We start from the raw sequence: 18,895 nt of genomic DNA, 5'->3' as shown, positions 1-18,895 counted from the left end.
ATTACAGTGGAACAAGCTGCCGGAGGAGATCAGTGTAGCTTCTTCAGTGTCTCTCGCTTTTGCATTTAATATAACATTCATGCTACTATCTTTTGTTGTACTTTTATTCATTTTATCACGACTGTTTTTATTGTTCTGTCTGTTGTTATTCGTAATGTTGTTGGCAGGAGCAGACAGGATTTAGATAATTCAGTTGGGTGCTTGTCAGAAGCAGGAAATAGGCTGTCAGACTGTGTGTGAAGTGTGATTATAATTCTATTCCACCACACGGTGATGTATGTGGAGCTAGTGATGAATTGAGTTCTCTATATCACACATGTGATTGCTTCTCCTAGTTGACAGACAAGCCTGATTTGCTTTTGGTATGCAGCAAAACCCCTTCTTAATTTTTGACAATTTGTACTTTATGTGAATATTCCAGTTTGTGCAACTTTATGCAACATTTCAGAGAGAAGGTTGCACTACATTTACTTGACAACTGTAGTTACTAGTTGTTTGCCAATTAAGGTTTTGCATGCAAAATATATAACCTATATTTGATTATTTAAAACACTACCTGAACGTATATCGTGTGTAGTAGTTTGTACCTGAAAGGGGTTATTACCTCCGCCAAGGCCAAAGGCCTAGGAAGGAGGTTATGTTTTCACCGCCGTTGGTTTGTTGGTTTGTCCGTTAGGAGGATTACTCCATTTTTTGGAGGGATGGTGTGTGGCACAATGAACAATCCATTCGATTTTGGTGGCGATCCAGATCATGGTCCGGATTCTGAATTTTTTTTAAGCATTACGATCAGCCAGAACCTTAAGACCTCTGGGTATAACACATGTGCAGTGTAACTGATGACACGTTGATGACGCATGACCCCGCCTTCTTCCTTCTGAGAGAGAGACAGAGAGAGAGCGGGAACAACTGTAGAATCGGCGCTTTTTCACATTAAACTCGATGAAAATACAGTTGAGTTCGACCAAAGCACACTTGGTGATTGTTGGAAAGAGTAACGACAACGGTTTAGGTGAGTTTTATTTTGTTTCTGTCCAGTTTGAATGAAGTGTTTTACGATGCTCCGCTACGTACAGCTGATCTCAACATAAACGAAAATACACGTGGATGATGGCGCAAGCTGAACAGAGTGGGGGGCGGAGGTCTGCGCTCTCCGAGTGCCATTCTAGTTCAGCACTATTTTTGCAGGATTTTTATATGGAAGATGTATTTTCACATAGTGGTATTATTACTTTTACTGAAAGTGATCCTATGTAACTTTTGCTAAACAGTGGCCATAAGCTAGCCTCCGAGTTTTTGTTTCATAAATGTAGGCGCAACTCATCCTGTTCCACAAAACGTGATTGGTTGATGCCTTTATTCGCGGTACAAAAGCTCAGAAAATCGACCTTGTACTGAAAAAATGATGTCACTTCTTTGCCGTGTAATATTTGCGTTCTATGTGAAAGCACAAAAACAACAGTTCGAAAAAATATATTGACGTGCAAATTCATCGCGCAAAATAAACGTGTAACAGCCAAAAGGCTGTAGCAGCAAAACCTGAGTGTACTGAATTGAGTAAAAGTGTGTTTCATTGCTTATGAGCTCAACTTTTCATTTCTCAAAGAATGAATGTCCTATTTCTTCATTCAGAATTTGCATAGTGTCGCTTCAAGTAAAGCATCTGAACTCTGTCCCTCCACTCTGTCCCTCCTGTAGACTTTGTTGTAGCTTTACTAGCAATTGCAGCAGAGAAGTGATGCGTCAGATTGCGCTCAATATTGGAAGATTGTAAAAGTTTAATGCCTGTCTGGCAGTGGAAAATGGCTGCATGGTGTGTATGTGATTTAGTGGCAGAGGCCCTGTTTTCACCCGGTATCAATAATGTGATCTACACATAGACGAGTTCTCAGAGTAATGGCACCAGGTCTTTTTCATTTTATGCATTTTTTTGTTGTCAACATTTTGGAATTACAAACGTACTGTAGGTCAGCAGGTTCGAAGACTTTGGGTGTCAGACATTTGCTAAACTGTCGCCTGCTATCCTTAGCTCATGTACAGATACTTTCTCATGACCGCGAGATGTATAGATTGCATTTACAGACTGAGATCTGATCAAAAAGCAAGCCTCCAGATGTGGTCTTGCAGACTGGATTGAATTCCAGCTGTTGCTGCTGCCTTGCAGAAATAGTCTATTTTCCTTATCATGGTAATATAAATGGATGTAGGTCACAATTTTATACCATGTGTGAACTTCAGATGAGGCTGAGGATAGGATGGAGACATAGAAGAAACATACAGTATATAGAATTGTGGACAAATAGTAAATGTGGCTGTGGGCTACACTCTTACATTGGTGCTCCTGTATATACAAGCTGAGAGACATGTAATTCCGTGTAGGCCTTCAGGGACAGCATGGGCTGAATTGCTCTGCTATCAAAAGTTTAATCTAAAGGTTGTTCTTCTATAAGGAAGTCTTTACCTTCCTGCCTCTCCGATTGCTTTTCAGACGGTTTTTAAGTGTCATTATTCTCCTATAGCCGAGGCAGAGCTGCTTCCAGCTCGCCCACAGACGTCGTAAATAAGCAATTTATTTTGAAGCCAAATTGAGAGAAACGATCTCTATTGAAACAGCTTTTGTTTTTGTGTCTCTTTTCTCCCTTTGACAGCACTACTTTCCCTATCTGCAGGCAATTATTAGGAGCTGTATTAAATCTGTCTGAGGGGAATTGATTTGAGCTCCATTCATCTGCTTTGTCTCATTTGTACACACACACATGCAGACACACAGACCAAAGGCAGCGGTTTTTCTAGGACGTACTGGCAATGCTGTTGGCAAGCACACACCAGAGGGCCGTTGGGGAGATGGGTCGAGGAGGTTGATGACTGAGTGTGTGTGTAAAAAAAAATAACTGAAACTGCTCACAAAATAAATGGAAAATTATAGCTGTTGTATCCCCGAGGTGGTTGTGCTCACACAAAATGGGTTGTTCCTGTCTATGTGCTGGACACAGAGTACCTGTACTCTGAGGAGAAGTAAATAATCTGTCTTTAAACCACATGTGCACACACACACACACTTATCCATTAAACCATTACAAAAGCTAACTGGTTTGTCATAGTTTTGTCTCCCGGGGTCAGAGGCTTGTACACAGTGGAGGTAGCCATTGTCTGGATTGTTCCAGCCCATCTGGTTGTAAGGCTAGGACTGGATGACAGCTCTGTCCTCAGTTGGCTCGTCGAGCCCCAGAGAGAGTTATCATATCTGAAAGAGTTGGGATGTGAAAGAAAAATCATAATTACTGCCGCTTCCTGATATAATGTTCAGTCTGTCTGCTGCCTACAAAGTATCAATCACTTAACTTCAACAAAGCTTTAGTAACAAAAACGTTTCCTCCATCCCTGTAGATAGAGGAAACTGGACAAGTACAAACCATCATGATAACCGACATTTGACTCCTACTTCATTATGACTCTGAGAGATTGAATTCAATAGTTAACTTTCTAAACGTTCAATACTTTCATCAAATGTGTTTTTCAAGCTGAAATCCTATTTCACATCACCTCCAGAGGGCACACACACAACTATATGCACGGTGGAGTAGTTATAAAAGAAGAAAATGAAGTCTGGAACAGACAGAGTTGCAGTTTGGCTTTTGAGAGTGCATCGGTCAGCAGATGAGTCATACATTTAAACACATGGGAAGACTGTCTAGAAGTCCTAAACTGCTTTGGATATTCCCTCCCCCCGCAATTTTAAGATATCAGAATCAGGGGGCGCTGTAACTTTCTGAAAGCAACAATTTGACATTCACTCCCACGTCACGCAGTGACTGGCCAGGTGAGTGGAGGTAAGAAATCTGACACTTTTTCGTGAGAGTATTGTGGTCTAGTATTAGTTTTAGGCAAAGGATTGATGCAGTCCTATTAACTTTACAACTCATCTATGTTGCTGAGGTCAAGATGTTGTGAATACTATGGCTTGGGGCATGTTATATTAGTTTTTACAGATGGTTTTAAAGGCACAGCCAAGGCCTTGGTCCACTGAGGGTCACAACGAACCTTCCTCAGTCTATCACACTATCACACACATAAATCTGTTCTCCGCCCTCCAGCCTGTTTTATGAAATAGGACTTGACTCTGTAAAAGATATTTATATTTCATGGGCACATGGGACAAAGGGCATAGGACTCTATTCTCCTTCAATTTACTATTCTCTTCTGTCTTCTTGTCTCTTGCACTCATCCGACAGACATGCTTATTAGCTGCTGTAGAAAAATAAAGGAACAACAAACACGGTTTAATGATTGTGTCCTATTATCTACATTTTGAGTCTGTGTGTAGATGAGAGACTGAGAAAGACACGTTTCCTATGTGTATGAAATATGCTCATACTGTTCAGAAATAGAGAGACAGACAGAGATACAGAAGATGTACTGATGTCCACAGGAAGGAAATCAGAATGAATAGAATGATGTGGAGAGTGAGCTGCATGAGTAATGAGCCTAATTATGATTTGGGCTTCGTTCAGAGCTGCTGCAGGTATGATGGATTCCTCTTCTGTCTGCACCGGTGAAGGACATAGCTCCCCTACCCATAGTAACCTGTGTGTGTGTGTGTGTGTGTGTGTGTATTACCACACATGAATGTCTAAGTTTCTCATATTGCCTTTGTGTCTGTGTGAGTGCAGCTCGGTTGTAAAAGCTGTTTACTGTGGGTAATGGTATGCTAAATGTGTGTGTCCCCAGGGTTAACTTCCAAACTCTGTAGTAAAACCCCAGCCAGACTGAGCAATCATCTTCATGCCAGCCTCTTTATTGCACTAAAGAGTACTAACCAGCAAATTCACACCGTACCACTGAAAATTAGATAGTGAATCTACAACATAAATGCACGTGCAATAGATGGGCCCTTACAGTCATACAAAATGGCAATTTAAGTCTCCTATCCCGGTGAGACGCTTGTGCTTGAAGAATGAGAGGAAACCCACATGCACATGTGTGCAAACCTCTTAAAGAAAGGGCTTCATAACACCAGGGAGTTTAGTCTATCTGGAATACAACTAAGGTAAATTTAAGCCTGTATACATCAGACTGGCAATACGTCATCTAGAGTAGGCTCGCATGACCACGCCCCCTTTGGGGGGAAAACAATTCTGTTTACCTCATAAACGGTAACAGCGTAACCACAAGAAGTTGAAACATGTCTCCAAACTTCTACTTTAAACGAACTGGTAATAGTAATAACGCTATGCCAAAAAGCTGCTGCGACAATAAATCCCGAAACGCTGATCTCCAATTTGTTTCCCTGCCGTGTCCTAAAAAAGATATAATAGAGGGGCTTTATGGCTCCAAGCTATAGACCAGACCAGCATTGTGTCATGGCCGAGGCTGCGCTTCCTTTTGGGGGAAAGAAACTCGCTGTCACATGAGAGAAAATGGAAAATGCGGAAAAGCTGTTGTGTAGCGGGTTAACCGAGGCTTTCACACTGAGATTTGAGGCACATACGATACGTGAATATTCACTGTCAGTGTGGAAAATCGCTAAATGATGCTGGTGACGTAGCTAACGTTAGTTTGAGTGTGAGGCTGCTGCAGTAATACAGTCATACATTAACATTAAAGCAGCATCAGACTGTCGTCTCCTACTAAATCTCAGCCTATAGATCAAACAGTTGGCTGTTAACACGTTGGTTATTTACAGACAACACTTAGCCTAATGTGCCTCAATCAACTATGTATATGTCTGGATAAGCAATATCAGGCCACTGTGTTGGACGGGGGAAGACTGAACGGACATGGCGGCAATCAACCTTAATTTATTAAGGTATTGCGAACACTTAGGCAAGGTCGCAGAATAATTATTAGACATGTGTAAAAACAAACGTTTGTATAACAAGTGATGAATGCATACAAATTTGCCAAAATTACAATCCCAACATATGTCGAATTGCATTGAAGTCTATGGGATAATCGTTTTTCTTTCCCCCAAAAGGGGGCACAGCCTTGACTTTTTGTGTAATACCCGTATGTGCAGGTCTGATGTATCCAGTGTATGGAGCGAATTGTAAGTTTGCCTACTGCTTTTTTCTGCTTTTGACACATTTACAGTGGGCTGCTCATAGAAAAATCAACTCTGTAGGAAATTATCTTACCATCTGGTTGACTGAAATGACAAATATATGGGCTAAAAGAAAATGACTCAGCTTGTATGGCAATAATATTTGTGTGGAAAGATGTTTATTTTTTTAAAGTAGTGGATAAACTTTAATCCATAAACTCCTCTTCCTCCTCCTGGCAGGACGGGCGTTGCTGCGTTTGAACGGGGAGAAGCTGGAGAGGATGGGAATCGTCCAGGAGACGCTGAGGCAGGAGGTCCTTCAACAAGTCCTCCAGCTGCAGGTCAGAGAAGAGGTCCGCAACTTGCAGCTCCTTAGTAGAAGTAAGTAACAAGATGGTGTGTGTGAGGAGACATGCTTCTGTGTATTTATGAGTAATTGTGTTTTTTCTTTTGAGAGAGGGAAACACAAAGAAAGTGGAGAGCAGCTGGGTTGGGATAAATTGGGTGGAGGCAGTCGAAGACCATGCACGCCTGCTGTGACATACGTGGAGTTGGACTTCGAAGTGCAATTGTTGGTGGCTGTGTGTGGTTTTATTGATGGGAGCTCTTGATTTGCTGCCCTGCCTCTGAATGATGGCTCCGGTAAACACTGTTATTATCCGGCCATCAATAAACTGGTGCAGTCAATCACTGCTGACCTGGATTCAGCAGTTGACATGGCTTTCTTCTTGCAAACCTGTTTTGGCTTGTTGTAGGTGGTTGTTTTCTGTGTTCATTGACGGCTACGAGTCATCAAAGTGAAATGTCAACACAATTTCCTTTCTCTAGAACTGGATTTAAAATGTTCCCTGGAGATTGCTTGAATCTTCCAGTTTTGCAACAACATGTTCCCCGTAGGTTCCTGGATAGCTACTAGCCTACAGTTACCTATCAATCAGAAGGAAAGTCACTTAAATTCAAGTGCAAATATATATTTCTTAACCCTAATCCAACCATAATACAGGCATATTTAATGTTTTGATGGATGAGAAGTGCCATAGTTTTTCATGTTTCATGATTTTGTATTCAGAGCCAAATGCACCTTCAAGCTATTTCACTTAGGATTTCCTTTGGGTGCCATAATCTTCAAGATCATGACCTACTGTATATTCAGCAGCAGCATCCTGGCTGAGCTCATGTCTCGAATGAGAGGGGATGTGCAGCATTGAAATATGTGCAACATGCTTGTTGCTTTAAATTGTTTCCAATGTGCTTCAGTGATTTAGGATTCAAGGAAGGAGCAAACAATTGTCTGGAGATTTTGACGGTTCTCTTCTTCGAGGAGAGCAGAATCATTTCTGAAAAAAGAAAAAGATGAAAATAACTGCTGCATAACCATTTTCCCGAAATGGTCCAATCTCCCTTGACGCAAGTGCGTTTGACCAAAATGGAGTGTTAGTTCAGGCAGAGCAATGAAGTTGTTTATGCCATCAACTGATCATTATGAACTGATGCTGTGAGGGCTTTTACAATCACCAGTTTCATTCAAACAAGTAAATGAAGTGGTCTTTGCAATCTGTCAAGCTCAGACTCTCACTTTCTGATCATTCATGCTGCTCAGTGCTCATGCTGTTACTGTTTTTTCCCTCAACAGTTTGGTTTGAGGGCAGAGCTTGACAGAAATGATATTAACAATTTTGGGTTTGATGGCCATTTTAATCTATCCGTGACCCACCTTTGGGACCTGAAAGTGTTATTGTAGACACAACATGGACTGCGTATTGAGCCAGAGATTTTGTGAGAGCTCCACAACCCCACAGCAATATGAAAAGTGAGTGTGTGTGTGTGAGAGAGAGAGAAAGAGGTAGATGTGATATAAATGATAAGGAACCTAGTGCTGCAACCCTGTGATCTATAGAGACTAAACAAGTCATAGAAATGGGCTCCTGACTGTGAGATGACATTTACAAATGTAATCAATTCATCTGAAGACATTCAATGGCACAATATAAAATAGTTTAAACCATTTTCAAAAGGGAAATGAACACAAATCAAATAACAAACCTTATCTGACTGAATGGTGAAGAAAAACAGATAAAAAACATGATTAATTCCTGAATTAACAAAGCAAAGTTGACACTTGAATCTCCAATTGCAATTAAAGAACAAGAGGAGCAGTCACAGAGGAAGACCAGCCAACGTATGCGGAACTAAACTGGGCTGCTATCCAATTATAATGAACATTAACAAATACATTCAATCTTGTTTTAAATGCATGCATACCCCAAACACAGAGGGTTACCCCAAACTAAACAACCCTGTCTTTGAGCTGGCAATGATAAGAAAGCTGCTAAGCAACAAGTAAGTCATTTATATAGAGTGACAGGAAACATAAGGATTGCGGCCGAAATTCCATTAGTACGCTAAAACAGTATGTGAGATTTTTTAGTAAGTTCAGAACCTTGGCATGAAACCAACAGTACGCAAATTGCATACTATTTCCGGTGAAATATTACAGTATTTGACGCTGGACACTACGGCAGCATAATTATCCCACAATGCAATGCGGTAGTAACAACAACGTTCATAGCAGACGTTGACGGGCAGCTCTGTAGCATCAATAACGCTTCAGTTTAACTGTACATATAAGATTTCACTTTGCTATAGGCATATTATATATTTTAAATTAATTCAGACTTTGATTCTCACAAACCGTCGTTTTTGTCACAAGAGGTTGGCACGGGTTACCATGGTTACACGTCTCCAACCGGCAATAAGGCTCTCAGGAAGTGACGACATAAATTACTGTTCAGTTCATCTGAAAAAGATACATACTACTGTTTATTCACACAAAAGTATGTTGAACGATAGTAAACATATTGAGTATGTAGTGCGTAGTGTTGTGATTTTGGACAAAGCATACGAGGCAGACATGGGGATGATGTGCGACGAAGGTCCCTAGTCAGACTCAAACCAGCTGCGTGTGGCTCACCAGGATAACCAAACTCACTCAGTTTTATTATTCCTCTTTTATCATTTTACTTCATTCCTCTTAGACAATTAGTGGAAACTGTTTTTTTTTATGACTAGCTGAATTAAATTGAGAGATAGAATACAACTGACTGGTGAGGAGAAAGAATTAAATTGCTGTCGGACACTTCTATTAATAGAGCAATGCAAATGTAATTTGCCAGTTCAGCAGGCTCTGACTCTAAGCTATAAGGGCAAGCTAATTTGGCGGCCTTATAAAACACCTGAGGTTCACAGGGTTGGAGGGTATTCAGAGGTGATAAAAGTAGGCCGTGGTGGGAAGCAGCTGAGGGGGTGATAATGGGGGTTGTTTCACTGCTGAGTGTGATGAGGTGGTGATAAGGTGCTAGATGAGGGCAGAGGTGTTAAAGGTCTGAGTGAGGACTAAAACACATTAAAAAAAAAAACAGTTTAACATAAAATGACCTGTCCTGTCATTATCTAAAGCATAACTTCATGCAACCAACAAGCTATAGCATATACTTTCAAACTACTTAAATGAACGAGGTACATCCAAAAATCATGTTCAGGCATCAAATTTCTCTAAACAACTCGTGCAGTATGACTTGGCAGCGATGTGGCTCCAGGGATGGCAATGTCAGTCAGTCCACCACTTTGGTCCAGACTGAAATATCTTCACAACTATTGATAGACTGCCACAAAATTTGTACAGATGTGCATGGTCCCCCGAGGATGAAGCATTCTGACTTTTGCCCGCCCCTTACATTTCTTCTATTGATATTTGTGTTTTTGAGCGAAATGTCTCAACACAAATTGGAGGAATTGCCAGGAAATTTGGTAAAGACATCCATGTTCCCCATATATGATGAATTGCAATAACGTTGTCATGACAGCACCATCATCAGGTAAACGTTTAAATTTGACTAAAGAAAGTCCCGTCAGCTCCAGCTGTTATTTGTGTTATTGCTAATCAGAAAATGTTGGCAAGCGAACCGGCTAAACTGAGAGGATCAACTTAAAGGTGCAGTGTGTAGGATTTGGCGGCATCTAGTGGTGTGGTTGCAGATTGCAACCAACTGAGTACCCCTCCGCTCACTCCTCCATTTCCAAGACTGCGGTAACGTGAGCAGCCGAGTGCAAAACCGTAGTATCACCATTCGTCTCACTCTGACTACTCACACTACTTTAGGAGCAACGGAAGTCAGGCGGCGGCTGGCGGTACCACGGTTTTGCACTCTGCAGCTCACGTTACCGCAGTTTCACAAGCGTGTCAGAGAACTAGATAGTGGCCTTCAAGTAACGTAAAAACACGAAAGGCTCTCTGTAGAGCCAGTGTTTGGTTTGTCCGTTCTGGGTTACCGTAGAAACATGGCGGAGCAACATGGTGGACTCCGTGAAGAGGACTCGCTCCCTATGTAGATATGAAGGACTCATTCTAAGCTAACGAAAACACAACAATTCTTAGTTTCAGGTGATTATACACATACACATAGTTATGAATATTATATTATATTTCTGCTAATAGATACACTGAAATGTTACACACTGTTCCTTTAACATTGTTTTTGTGAGCATGAGTGCAGCCTCACAGAGCTAGTAGCGTGGCTGCAGACTCTTGTACACTGTGGGGTTGAGAAAAAAGAAAGATGCTGATATAGGTAGGATGGGAAAAAAAATGCTGATGTTTCGACTAGCAAATGTTGATATGTGTGGAGAAGCACTGGTGATAATGAGGGCTGGAACCGAGAAAGAAAGAGTATTACTTGTCGAAGAGTATAGCTAATGCACCTGCAGGCTGTTTTGGTTCACACTGTACTCCACACGCAACCCAACACACACTTACAGCTATTCTCCCTGAAATATTCAATACATTTACAATTCTGGTGCGATTTAGTAGTGGGGCCTTGTGTCATACCGCCTGTCAGGTCTGATTCATCTGCAATGAATTCAACAAAGATTAAATATTGATCTCACAATAACTGTAGAAAAGAGGATGAAAATACAAATTAGCTTGAACGTGATGGGAGTTTGTCTCTGATCTGAGCCGTGATAGCACGATTTACCACGACCCTTACAACACTCTCGTATTATGCACATCAGCAGCTTTGTAAAATGCACTCTTCAGTGATTTCTTGAACCTTTACAAGCAATAAGTGCTCTCTCTCTCTCTCTCTCTCTCTCTCTCTCTCTTTTTGAAACTAAAATATGTGATACAAAATTAAAAGGACAAATGATAGAAAAGAGCACAGGAACACCTGAGGGATAAGATTTGCATACGGAGAGGAGAGAAAAGAGGACACAGAGCTATGATTGGAGGTGAGATGTTGAACAGATAGAGAAAAATACAAGGCATGAGAATGGCAGATCACAGAGATAAAGAAATGAGACGGGTAAAGGGGTTAATGAAAGAACGTGGATAGCGATAGAAAGCTTGGTCTGATAGCACTTTCAGGCCCTACACTTTCCGCTCCGTGCTAATCTGTCTGGAGCAGGCTCACTTGCTCAAAGCACTGTAATAGCATTTCACACTTAACACAGAATCACATTACTTCTGTTGCAAATTATTGTTGAAAATGTTGTTCTCCACACAATAACCAAAGGGAAAAAAAGGAGAGTATGACTTCAAAAAAGGAAAATGAAAAATGTGTCTGACTGAAAGAGATATTTTGTGTCTCACAGTGTCAAATGTAGAAAGGACTATTTGAAGATGATCTCCATGTTTTACTGATGTTTTGATTTGTAAATTGAATGATTCAGGAGAAGTGTTTAACAGAATTCAATTTGTATTAAAGGGGCACTACACCGATTTTATACATGAAGGTGAGCTGAGGACTATTCAGCCTGTCAAAATAGTTGTATAACTGACATGAGGTTGTCTTGACTTAGGCTTGATTTAGGCTTGAGACTAAAAATATGTTACAGAACACCTGCATTGCAAACTGTAGATGCTATTGATTTACATTATGGGAATTGTAGGACCCAGACATTTTTGGAGCTTGACCCATTCTAGACAATGGTTGTATCCGAAATTCGACACTAACATGCCATTTAGGACGCCAAAACCGTATGTGAGATTTTTTACTATATCCGAAACCTTAGTACAAAATCAGTAGTAGACAATTTGCATACTATTTCTGGTGTAATATTACGGTATGCAAACACTATGCGGTCATAAATATCCCACAATGCAATGCGGTAGTAACGACAACGCTCATAACAGACGTTGACGGACAGCTCTGTAACATCAATAATGCTTCAATTTAACTGTATAAGATTTCACTTTGCTAGGCGTTATATATATTTTAAATTAATTCAGACTTTGATTCTCACAAATCATCGTTCTGGTCACATGATGTTGGCACGGGTTACAAGGTTGCGCCTCTCCAAACGGCAAAGAGGCTCTCAGGAAATGACGACGTAAATAACTGCTCAGTGCGTCCAAAAAGATACACACTACTGTTTATTCACACAAAAGTATGTTGAACGACAGTACATGTTTTAATGTTTTTATGTTTTTATAACTGTTTTAATTATTTCTTGAATGTTTCTGTAAAGCACTTTGAATTGCCCTGTTGTTGAAATGTGCTATACAAATAAAGCTGCCTTGCCTTGCCTTGCCTTACACATATTCAGTATGTAGTGCATAGTATGCGATTTTGGAAGATAATCTCTGCTTCGGCTGCACCGACTATGATCAATCTTTTTTTAATCTGTTTCTCACAAGTCCCCAAACTCAATGGAGGTGCAAATCACTGGAGTGCCCCTTAAGGGGTTAACTGTAGTGACTTCTAAGGTTCGTGTTTTTGTTAAATTAGCTAAGTGTCCTCAGGCTCTGATGAGCACATGACCTCTTTTATTTCCTTCCCCAGTGAACAGAAACATTTCCTACAGATATTTTTCAGATCACTGCTGAGAACGCTGCCTTCTGGGTATTTCTCACTGGCTTCTGCTTTACCACTACCATAGGATACATGAATGGAACCATGTTTTTATGAATTTGATGTTTTGCGCAACACACAGCACAGCATCTGAAACTTTTTGTTTCAACAAAAAGGAAGGACAATTTTTTTATGAAATGAGCACAAACTCTGAATCATCTCTGAAATTAAGTTCTTCCTCAACCGACTCGGACGTGATATTTTTCAACGTATTTTCATTGAAAAGTCATTCCTCATTTTTCATGCATTTTCCTACGAATGTCCAGTGTCAATTTCCGCTCCAGTCTTTTCGAAATAAACAAAGATCGTGGTTAAGTTACGCCGCACCGGAAGCGACGTAACTTAGGTACGGAAGTTCCATGACAAAATAAATCAGCGTTGACTTCTGGTTTCATACAGGGTATGAACACCAGTCTTCTGGGTGAAGGTCTGGTGTTTGACCCACCTATCAACCCTAATCTCCTCCCTATGTAGTGTTTATTGCTCTTTATACTTCCTGGTTCACGATTATGTTGATTACATACAAATTGATTTCGTGGGATATATACGAGGTACATTGCATTACATTTCGTAGTTATAGCTATGAACGGTGTATGAGAACAGCCTGCATTTTTACATGTTTGTCATATGGAATAGAGAGCGAATAGTAAAGTTTCGGCTAATAAAAAATGAATTTGATTAAAAAAAGAAGGTTAAACTCCTACTGCACTCAATCACCTTTCACTTGAGCATCGCGATTCATTTTTATTTGAAAAGTTTTAATTTATCAGTGCTGGGATGCATTTTAACTTCCGAACTTTTGGCATCCATTGTAACCTCAAGAAGCTATAAACTTTTTTTGCAGCCACCTTAAAGTCTACAGAAGCTGAGTGTTTTAAACTCAAAACATAGATTTGTTTGAGTCAGGATCACTTTAAACTTTGGGCAAAGTTTCAGGTTAAACAGCAAAACTTACTCAAAGCCACTAACAGTGAAAAATCCACGCAGAGAGGAAATTCAAATCAGATCAAATCAAAGTTGAATGCAAATGTTCATACAGTATATAGGCCCATCCACCACTTCAACCTTCACTGCTACAGTTTGCATTGCATTATTTGTTGTTTATGTTTCCTCTTGCACATAACCCTTTCATGGTTGTGAAATCCATTCCCTTGCTGTGTTTGTGTATGAATCTTGTATTCTTCAGACACTTCACTTGTTACAGTATTTCATATATTTTCAGCAGGCTAGGCTGTGTTATATATCAGTCAGTCTGTGAAAAGTAGGGATGATGTCTTCCACAGCCCAGAGCCAAACAGCGGCTCTCTCAGGGTAGTGGGAACCACGCAGGGCTTGTTGTAACATCTGGAAAACTTTGGGAGGGAGGATTCAGATCAGAGCCCAGTGGGGGATCTGCCCTCCTTCTTCTTCTCAGCCTCTGGTTGTTAGTATATTTTTATAATCAGTCCCTCCTTCCTTCTCAACGCATCAAACTTTCATCAAAGTCGGTGTATGCCTTTGTGTGGAGCCATCTGCTGCATGTTTCAGACTCAGTGCGGTAATTAGCTGAAACAGGATGACCGACCTGTGACCCCTATACCCAAAATCAAAAGATACGTTGTCAGCAGCGCCTCGGTTGCCGTGGGAGATTGTCCTGGTAACCCTGTTGCTCTGAAACGCTCCTGTGATGTTACCCATCGTCGCTGAGCTTTACTCAGCGCTCCGTGTGGTGCCTGCCAGCTGAACTGTAGCTCTGAATTAGAATATGAATGAAACTCTGACAGACAGAGAAAAAGAAGGAACATGTCATTTTCTCCTCAGTGCTGCTTTGCTATGCGCCTCTCTCCTCCTCTGCTGCACCGAGGCTGTGGCGACTCCATCGGGAGCTCATTTAAAAAGGGTTTCTATCAGAGAAGCGGTTTTCTCTGTGTCTGTGCAAGCCTCTAGTCATATCAATGCCTCTCTCTCCATCCTTCTGCTGCTCTCCAGAGTTTCCTGGTTCAGGTTCACTCCAGTGCGTTACATCTGTCTGTGGCTAGAGAGACAGGTGGCACGTCTTCCTCCGCTATATGGAGGGCTTAGAGCTGAAATGCCAACAGTCTGGGAGAGGAACGTCTGCCTTCTCACTGACTCCTGGTGTCATTTCAGGATTGAGTGAACTGGCTAGTTGTCAGGGAAACCACCTGGTCGCATCTGTTGTTTCCAGCGAAAAAGAGATAATGACATTGAGGGAAAAAAGTCTATTTATTACATGCCGATTAGCTTAATGTCATAGTTTCTGCTAGGGCTGCTGGATTATGTCAAAAATCCTTATCATGATTATCTCGGTCAGTATTGAGATCACGATTATTTGATTAATCATTGACTTTGGAAACATTATGCATTTAGGAAGAACATTTTGTACATTTTAAAGTTAAATGCATCAATCTGGTGCACTTTGGGAGCAAAATTAAGAGGCTAGATCTATGAAGAAGTTTGTGCTCTAGTAAACAATTTAATCATAAACACATTAGTTGTATAGATATAAATGGTGATGACGGCAAAAAAGTCACACCCACAAAGCATGGTAAACGAGACGGGGCCCATGGTTCAAGATGGGTCGGATGGGTTGCTGACATCGCCACAGACCCCTGACGCACAGAACAGTCCAGGTAGTCGCGGCACAGTAATCGTTTTTTGACGATTATCTTGTTTTCATAATCGTTGAAAGCCAAAATCATTGTTGAAATTGAAATTTGATTAATTGCACAGCCCTTATTTCTGCCGTGTCAAACCTGTCCTATAACCTTACACTTTTTATAGATAAAAGCTCTGCATCTGATTTTTAAACATCAGTTTTTTCCTCTCACAGTTTGTATGTCATTATCTCAGTGTCTTTCTCTCTACCTACACTATAGCGACATTGCAGCAATCTTCATGCACAACCATCACTCTCGAACTTGTTGTGGCTCTGTGATTGAGTGCAGTGTGTTACACGACGAGAGGCTAGGCAGCCACACTGGTTACTTGGTTATTCAGTAACAGAGTTTGGGGGAGTAAGGTGTCACATACAGATTCAGGAAGGTTATGAGCCCCACACTTGTGCTTTGAAAAGTAGATGAGACTGATGTGTTTTCAAGGCAGGGTGTGTTTCAACAGCTTCATGATGCAAAGACAAGACTGTAAATAAGTAGTGGACATAGTCACCGTGATATTACCCATTGGTTTGTGGACTGTTGAAGCCTTGTATCTGGCAATTTGGTCGTTGTCATCTTGGTCTTTGACCGTCACCATCTTGTTTTTTGAAGTGACATGAGAGGGTGCAGCGAAGACATTTTTAGGTGACCAAAATGTTATAATTAACTTTCATGAACTGAAAACACACAATAGCTGACGAAAACATGGACAATTCGCAGACAGGACAACGCCGTGGTAGCGACCTGTCAATCACAAGGTAGCCACGCCCTAAAGCATCCCCTGCTTTATGGTCTGTTTGACTCTAAATTGGACCATAATTTACTAAATGAACATCATGCTGTATTGAAGAAGACTTGAAACTAGCGATTGAGACCATAAACTCATGTTTACAATGTTTACTGAGGTAATAAATCAAGTGAGAAGTAGAGTCATTTTCTCACAGACTTCTATACAATCAGACTTCTTTTGCATCCAGAGGAGTCGCCCCCAAGCCCCCAAGAAGTGCGCTGGTCGTCGATCCCAACTTTCGTAGTGGCCAAACGGCGGAACTGCAACTTTCGTGTCCATCACGTAATGACATTGGGCCCAAAAAGACTTTTTCCCATAGACTTACATTGGGAAAGAGACGTCTCTAACTAAGCGGATCATTTTTTTTTAGGTGAATCAACTTCCCAGTACGAGCACCTAAATAGCCCTTATTTCAAAAATTAAGTTTTTAAAGTTGTAAAACACACTAATAGCTGAATCCAGAGTTATTTCCCTTCCTCCGTTCATGTGAATGAGACCCAAACGGAGGCTGGAGCGCAAGCCGTGATGACGGCGTGACGTTGGGACCCTGGGACTGAGGGTTTAAGGCACTTCCGAATTGACCCCGGAGTTGCCCACTGACAAGCATACTATTTCTGCACTTTAACCTCTACTTTTTCTATCCATGTGGATCCTAATTATGTATCCCCCCCTTCTCTCCCCTCTTTCTGCAGCCTCTTTTGGAAACTTCTCTTAGCTCATCCCTGGATCCATTTGGCAGCCCCCTTTCCCCTCATCCCCTGTCACAATACATCTCTAGGAGCCATGGAAGAGCTGCTGTCTTCAGATATGTGAGCGGAGAATCGGCGAGTGAAAGGGGACGAGGACGAGCCTATAGACTACACGCCAAGCGGTCTGGAGGATTCTCATTCAGCGCGGCCAATCTGGTTTTCAGACACTGAGGCAGCGACAAAGCCCCGCTCAAGGCAGGGGAACCCACTGTAACATAGTGATAAGATGTAAGATTCACAACCCTAGTGATGATGTAGGCCTGTCACTGGTATACGCAGAAAATCTCCTTTTGGATTCCTGTCTCGTTCGGATCAGACAATTTCAGCAGAACACTTGGGTTTATTTTGGTTTTACATGTGCACCATCAGGATTCAAGTTGTTTTCCTCCCTCTCTCTTCTGGTTAAGGTCATTACATGAATAACTCTTTGGCATGGTTTTGTATAACCTTAACCTTTGAGCCCAGTGATGCTTTTTATGGTGTAAACTTAGATTTACATGCAGCGCCACCCTTTGGCTACTGGATCCAAAGTGAAGGAAACCTCCAGTCAATCTCCATCTCCCTTTGAAGCTATAACATCAAGCCTGTTCACAAGGAATTAGAGCTGGTTTTGACCAACGCCAAATACAATCCTGATCAATTCTTCATCCACAGGTCACACTCACGTTTTCCTCTCAGGACTTTAGTTTGGGAATCGTAGGTTTGGAGGATCAACAATAACACTTTACGCCGAATGTCATTCCAACAATCAGTCTTTTTGTATTGCGACTGATCTGCAGTGAGAAATTAGAAATATATATATATACAGTATGAGCTTTGTAGAATAACATACACTGTAAATCTGCGTATACTGTAACAGTAGTCTTTTATGAATAGAATGGATCCCGAGGACACAGAGTTAATGTGATAATCACTGTCTATGCTTGATAAAGCAATAATTTAAATGATAAAAAGTGAAGTGGAGTAGCGCTGCATTGGATAAATGATGCAAGAATGAGTGTCTGCTGATGGGAATAAACATTATGCCTATAACAGCGGCAGTATTTTTCCAGCCTCATAGCTTCAGTCCTTTGTGTGTGCTATACTGTATACTGTATTTCATCTCTCGCACACAGACACTAAGAAAAAGGAGAAGCCTCTGTTGTGTTCTACCCACTTCCTGTCCCTGGTGTGACACTGTGATTTCAAATGCTCAGAAATCAAAATGATACGACAGCTACAGATGCGAGACTCCACCGGCGCAACTCAAGCGAGCACCTTTGATGTCAGCAGCAGACAGCTATTTATGATGAAGATGTTTAAGTCACATGAATAAATAAATTCAATAAATAAATAAACTTCCAACAAACAAAAACCTCCCCTCCACCCGTCCTCTGACAGGGAGTCTTTGGGTAAAGTACGTATTTGACTGTTAAAAGGGAGAAAACACACTGTATTATTTTTGGATTACCTGATGAACTGTAAATATGAACACTTTTGGGTTACTTTGTCCGATGATTGATGAGCTGTTTGAAATGAAAAATGAAGCCTATTTATCTGCTTTACAGATATGAAGACATATGGTATGGAACATGATGAAAGCTGTCTTTTTAGAATAAACTAATTGAGATTCACTGCTGGTCCTGATTTTCACATTGTATTACTATACTGTTTTCTTTCTGTTTGTTTTATTCTTGAGTTTATAGTCAATCAGCAGACACTGAAACACAGGGACATGTTTGATACAAAAGCAGCAGTCAAAAAGCCAGAAATAA

The 18,895-nt window shown here is 41.0% G+C and overlaps 1 protein-coding gene across 2 annotated transcripts in view; it reads left to right on the top strand.

The window, feature by feature from the left end:
• Positions 1-18,895, top strand: part of LOC141772746 (sterile alpha motif domain-containing protein 10-like) — a 64,456-nt gene extending 45,561 nt beyond the window's left edge. For both annotated transcript variants that reach the window (XM_074644111.1, XM_074644110.1), the window contains 2 exons: positions 6,281-6,421; positions 17,085-18,895. In XM_074644111.1, the coding sequence (XP_074500212.1) occupies positions 6,281-6,421; positions 17,085-17,107 (164 nt within the window). In that variant the 3' untranslated portion in view covers positions 17,108-18,895. The remainder of the gene's footprint in view (positions 1-6,280; positions 6,422-17,084) is intronic.

This window comes from Sebastes fasciatus, chromosome 8 (genome assembly GCF_043250625.1).
Source record: "Sebastes fasciatus isolate fSebFas1 chromosome 8, fSebFas1.pri, whole genome shotgun sequence".
Lineage (NCBI taxonomy): Eukaryota > Metazoa > Chordata > Actinopteri > Perciformes > Sebastidae > Sebastes > Sebastes fasciatus.
This window is presented reverse-complemented; position numbering and strand designations above follow the sequence as displayed.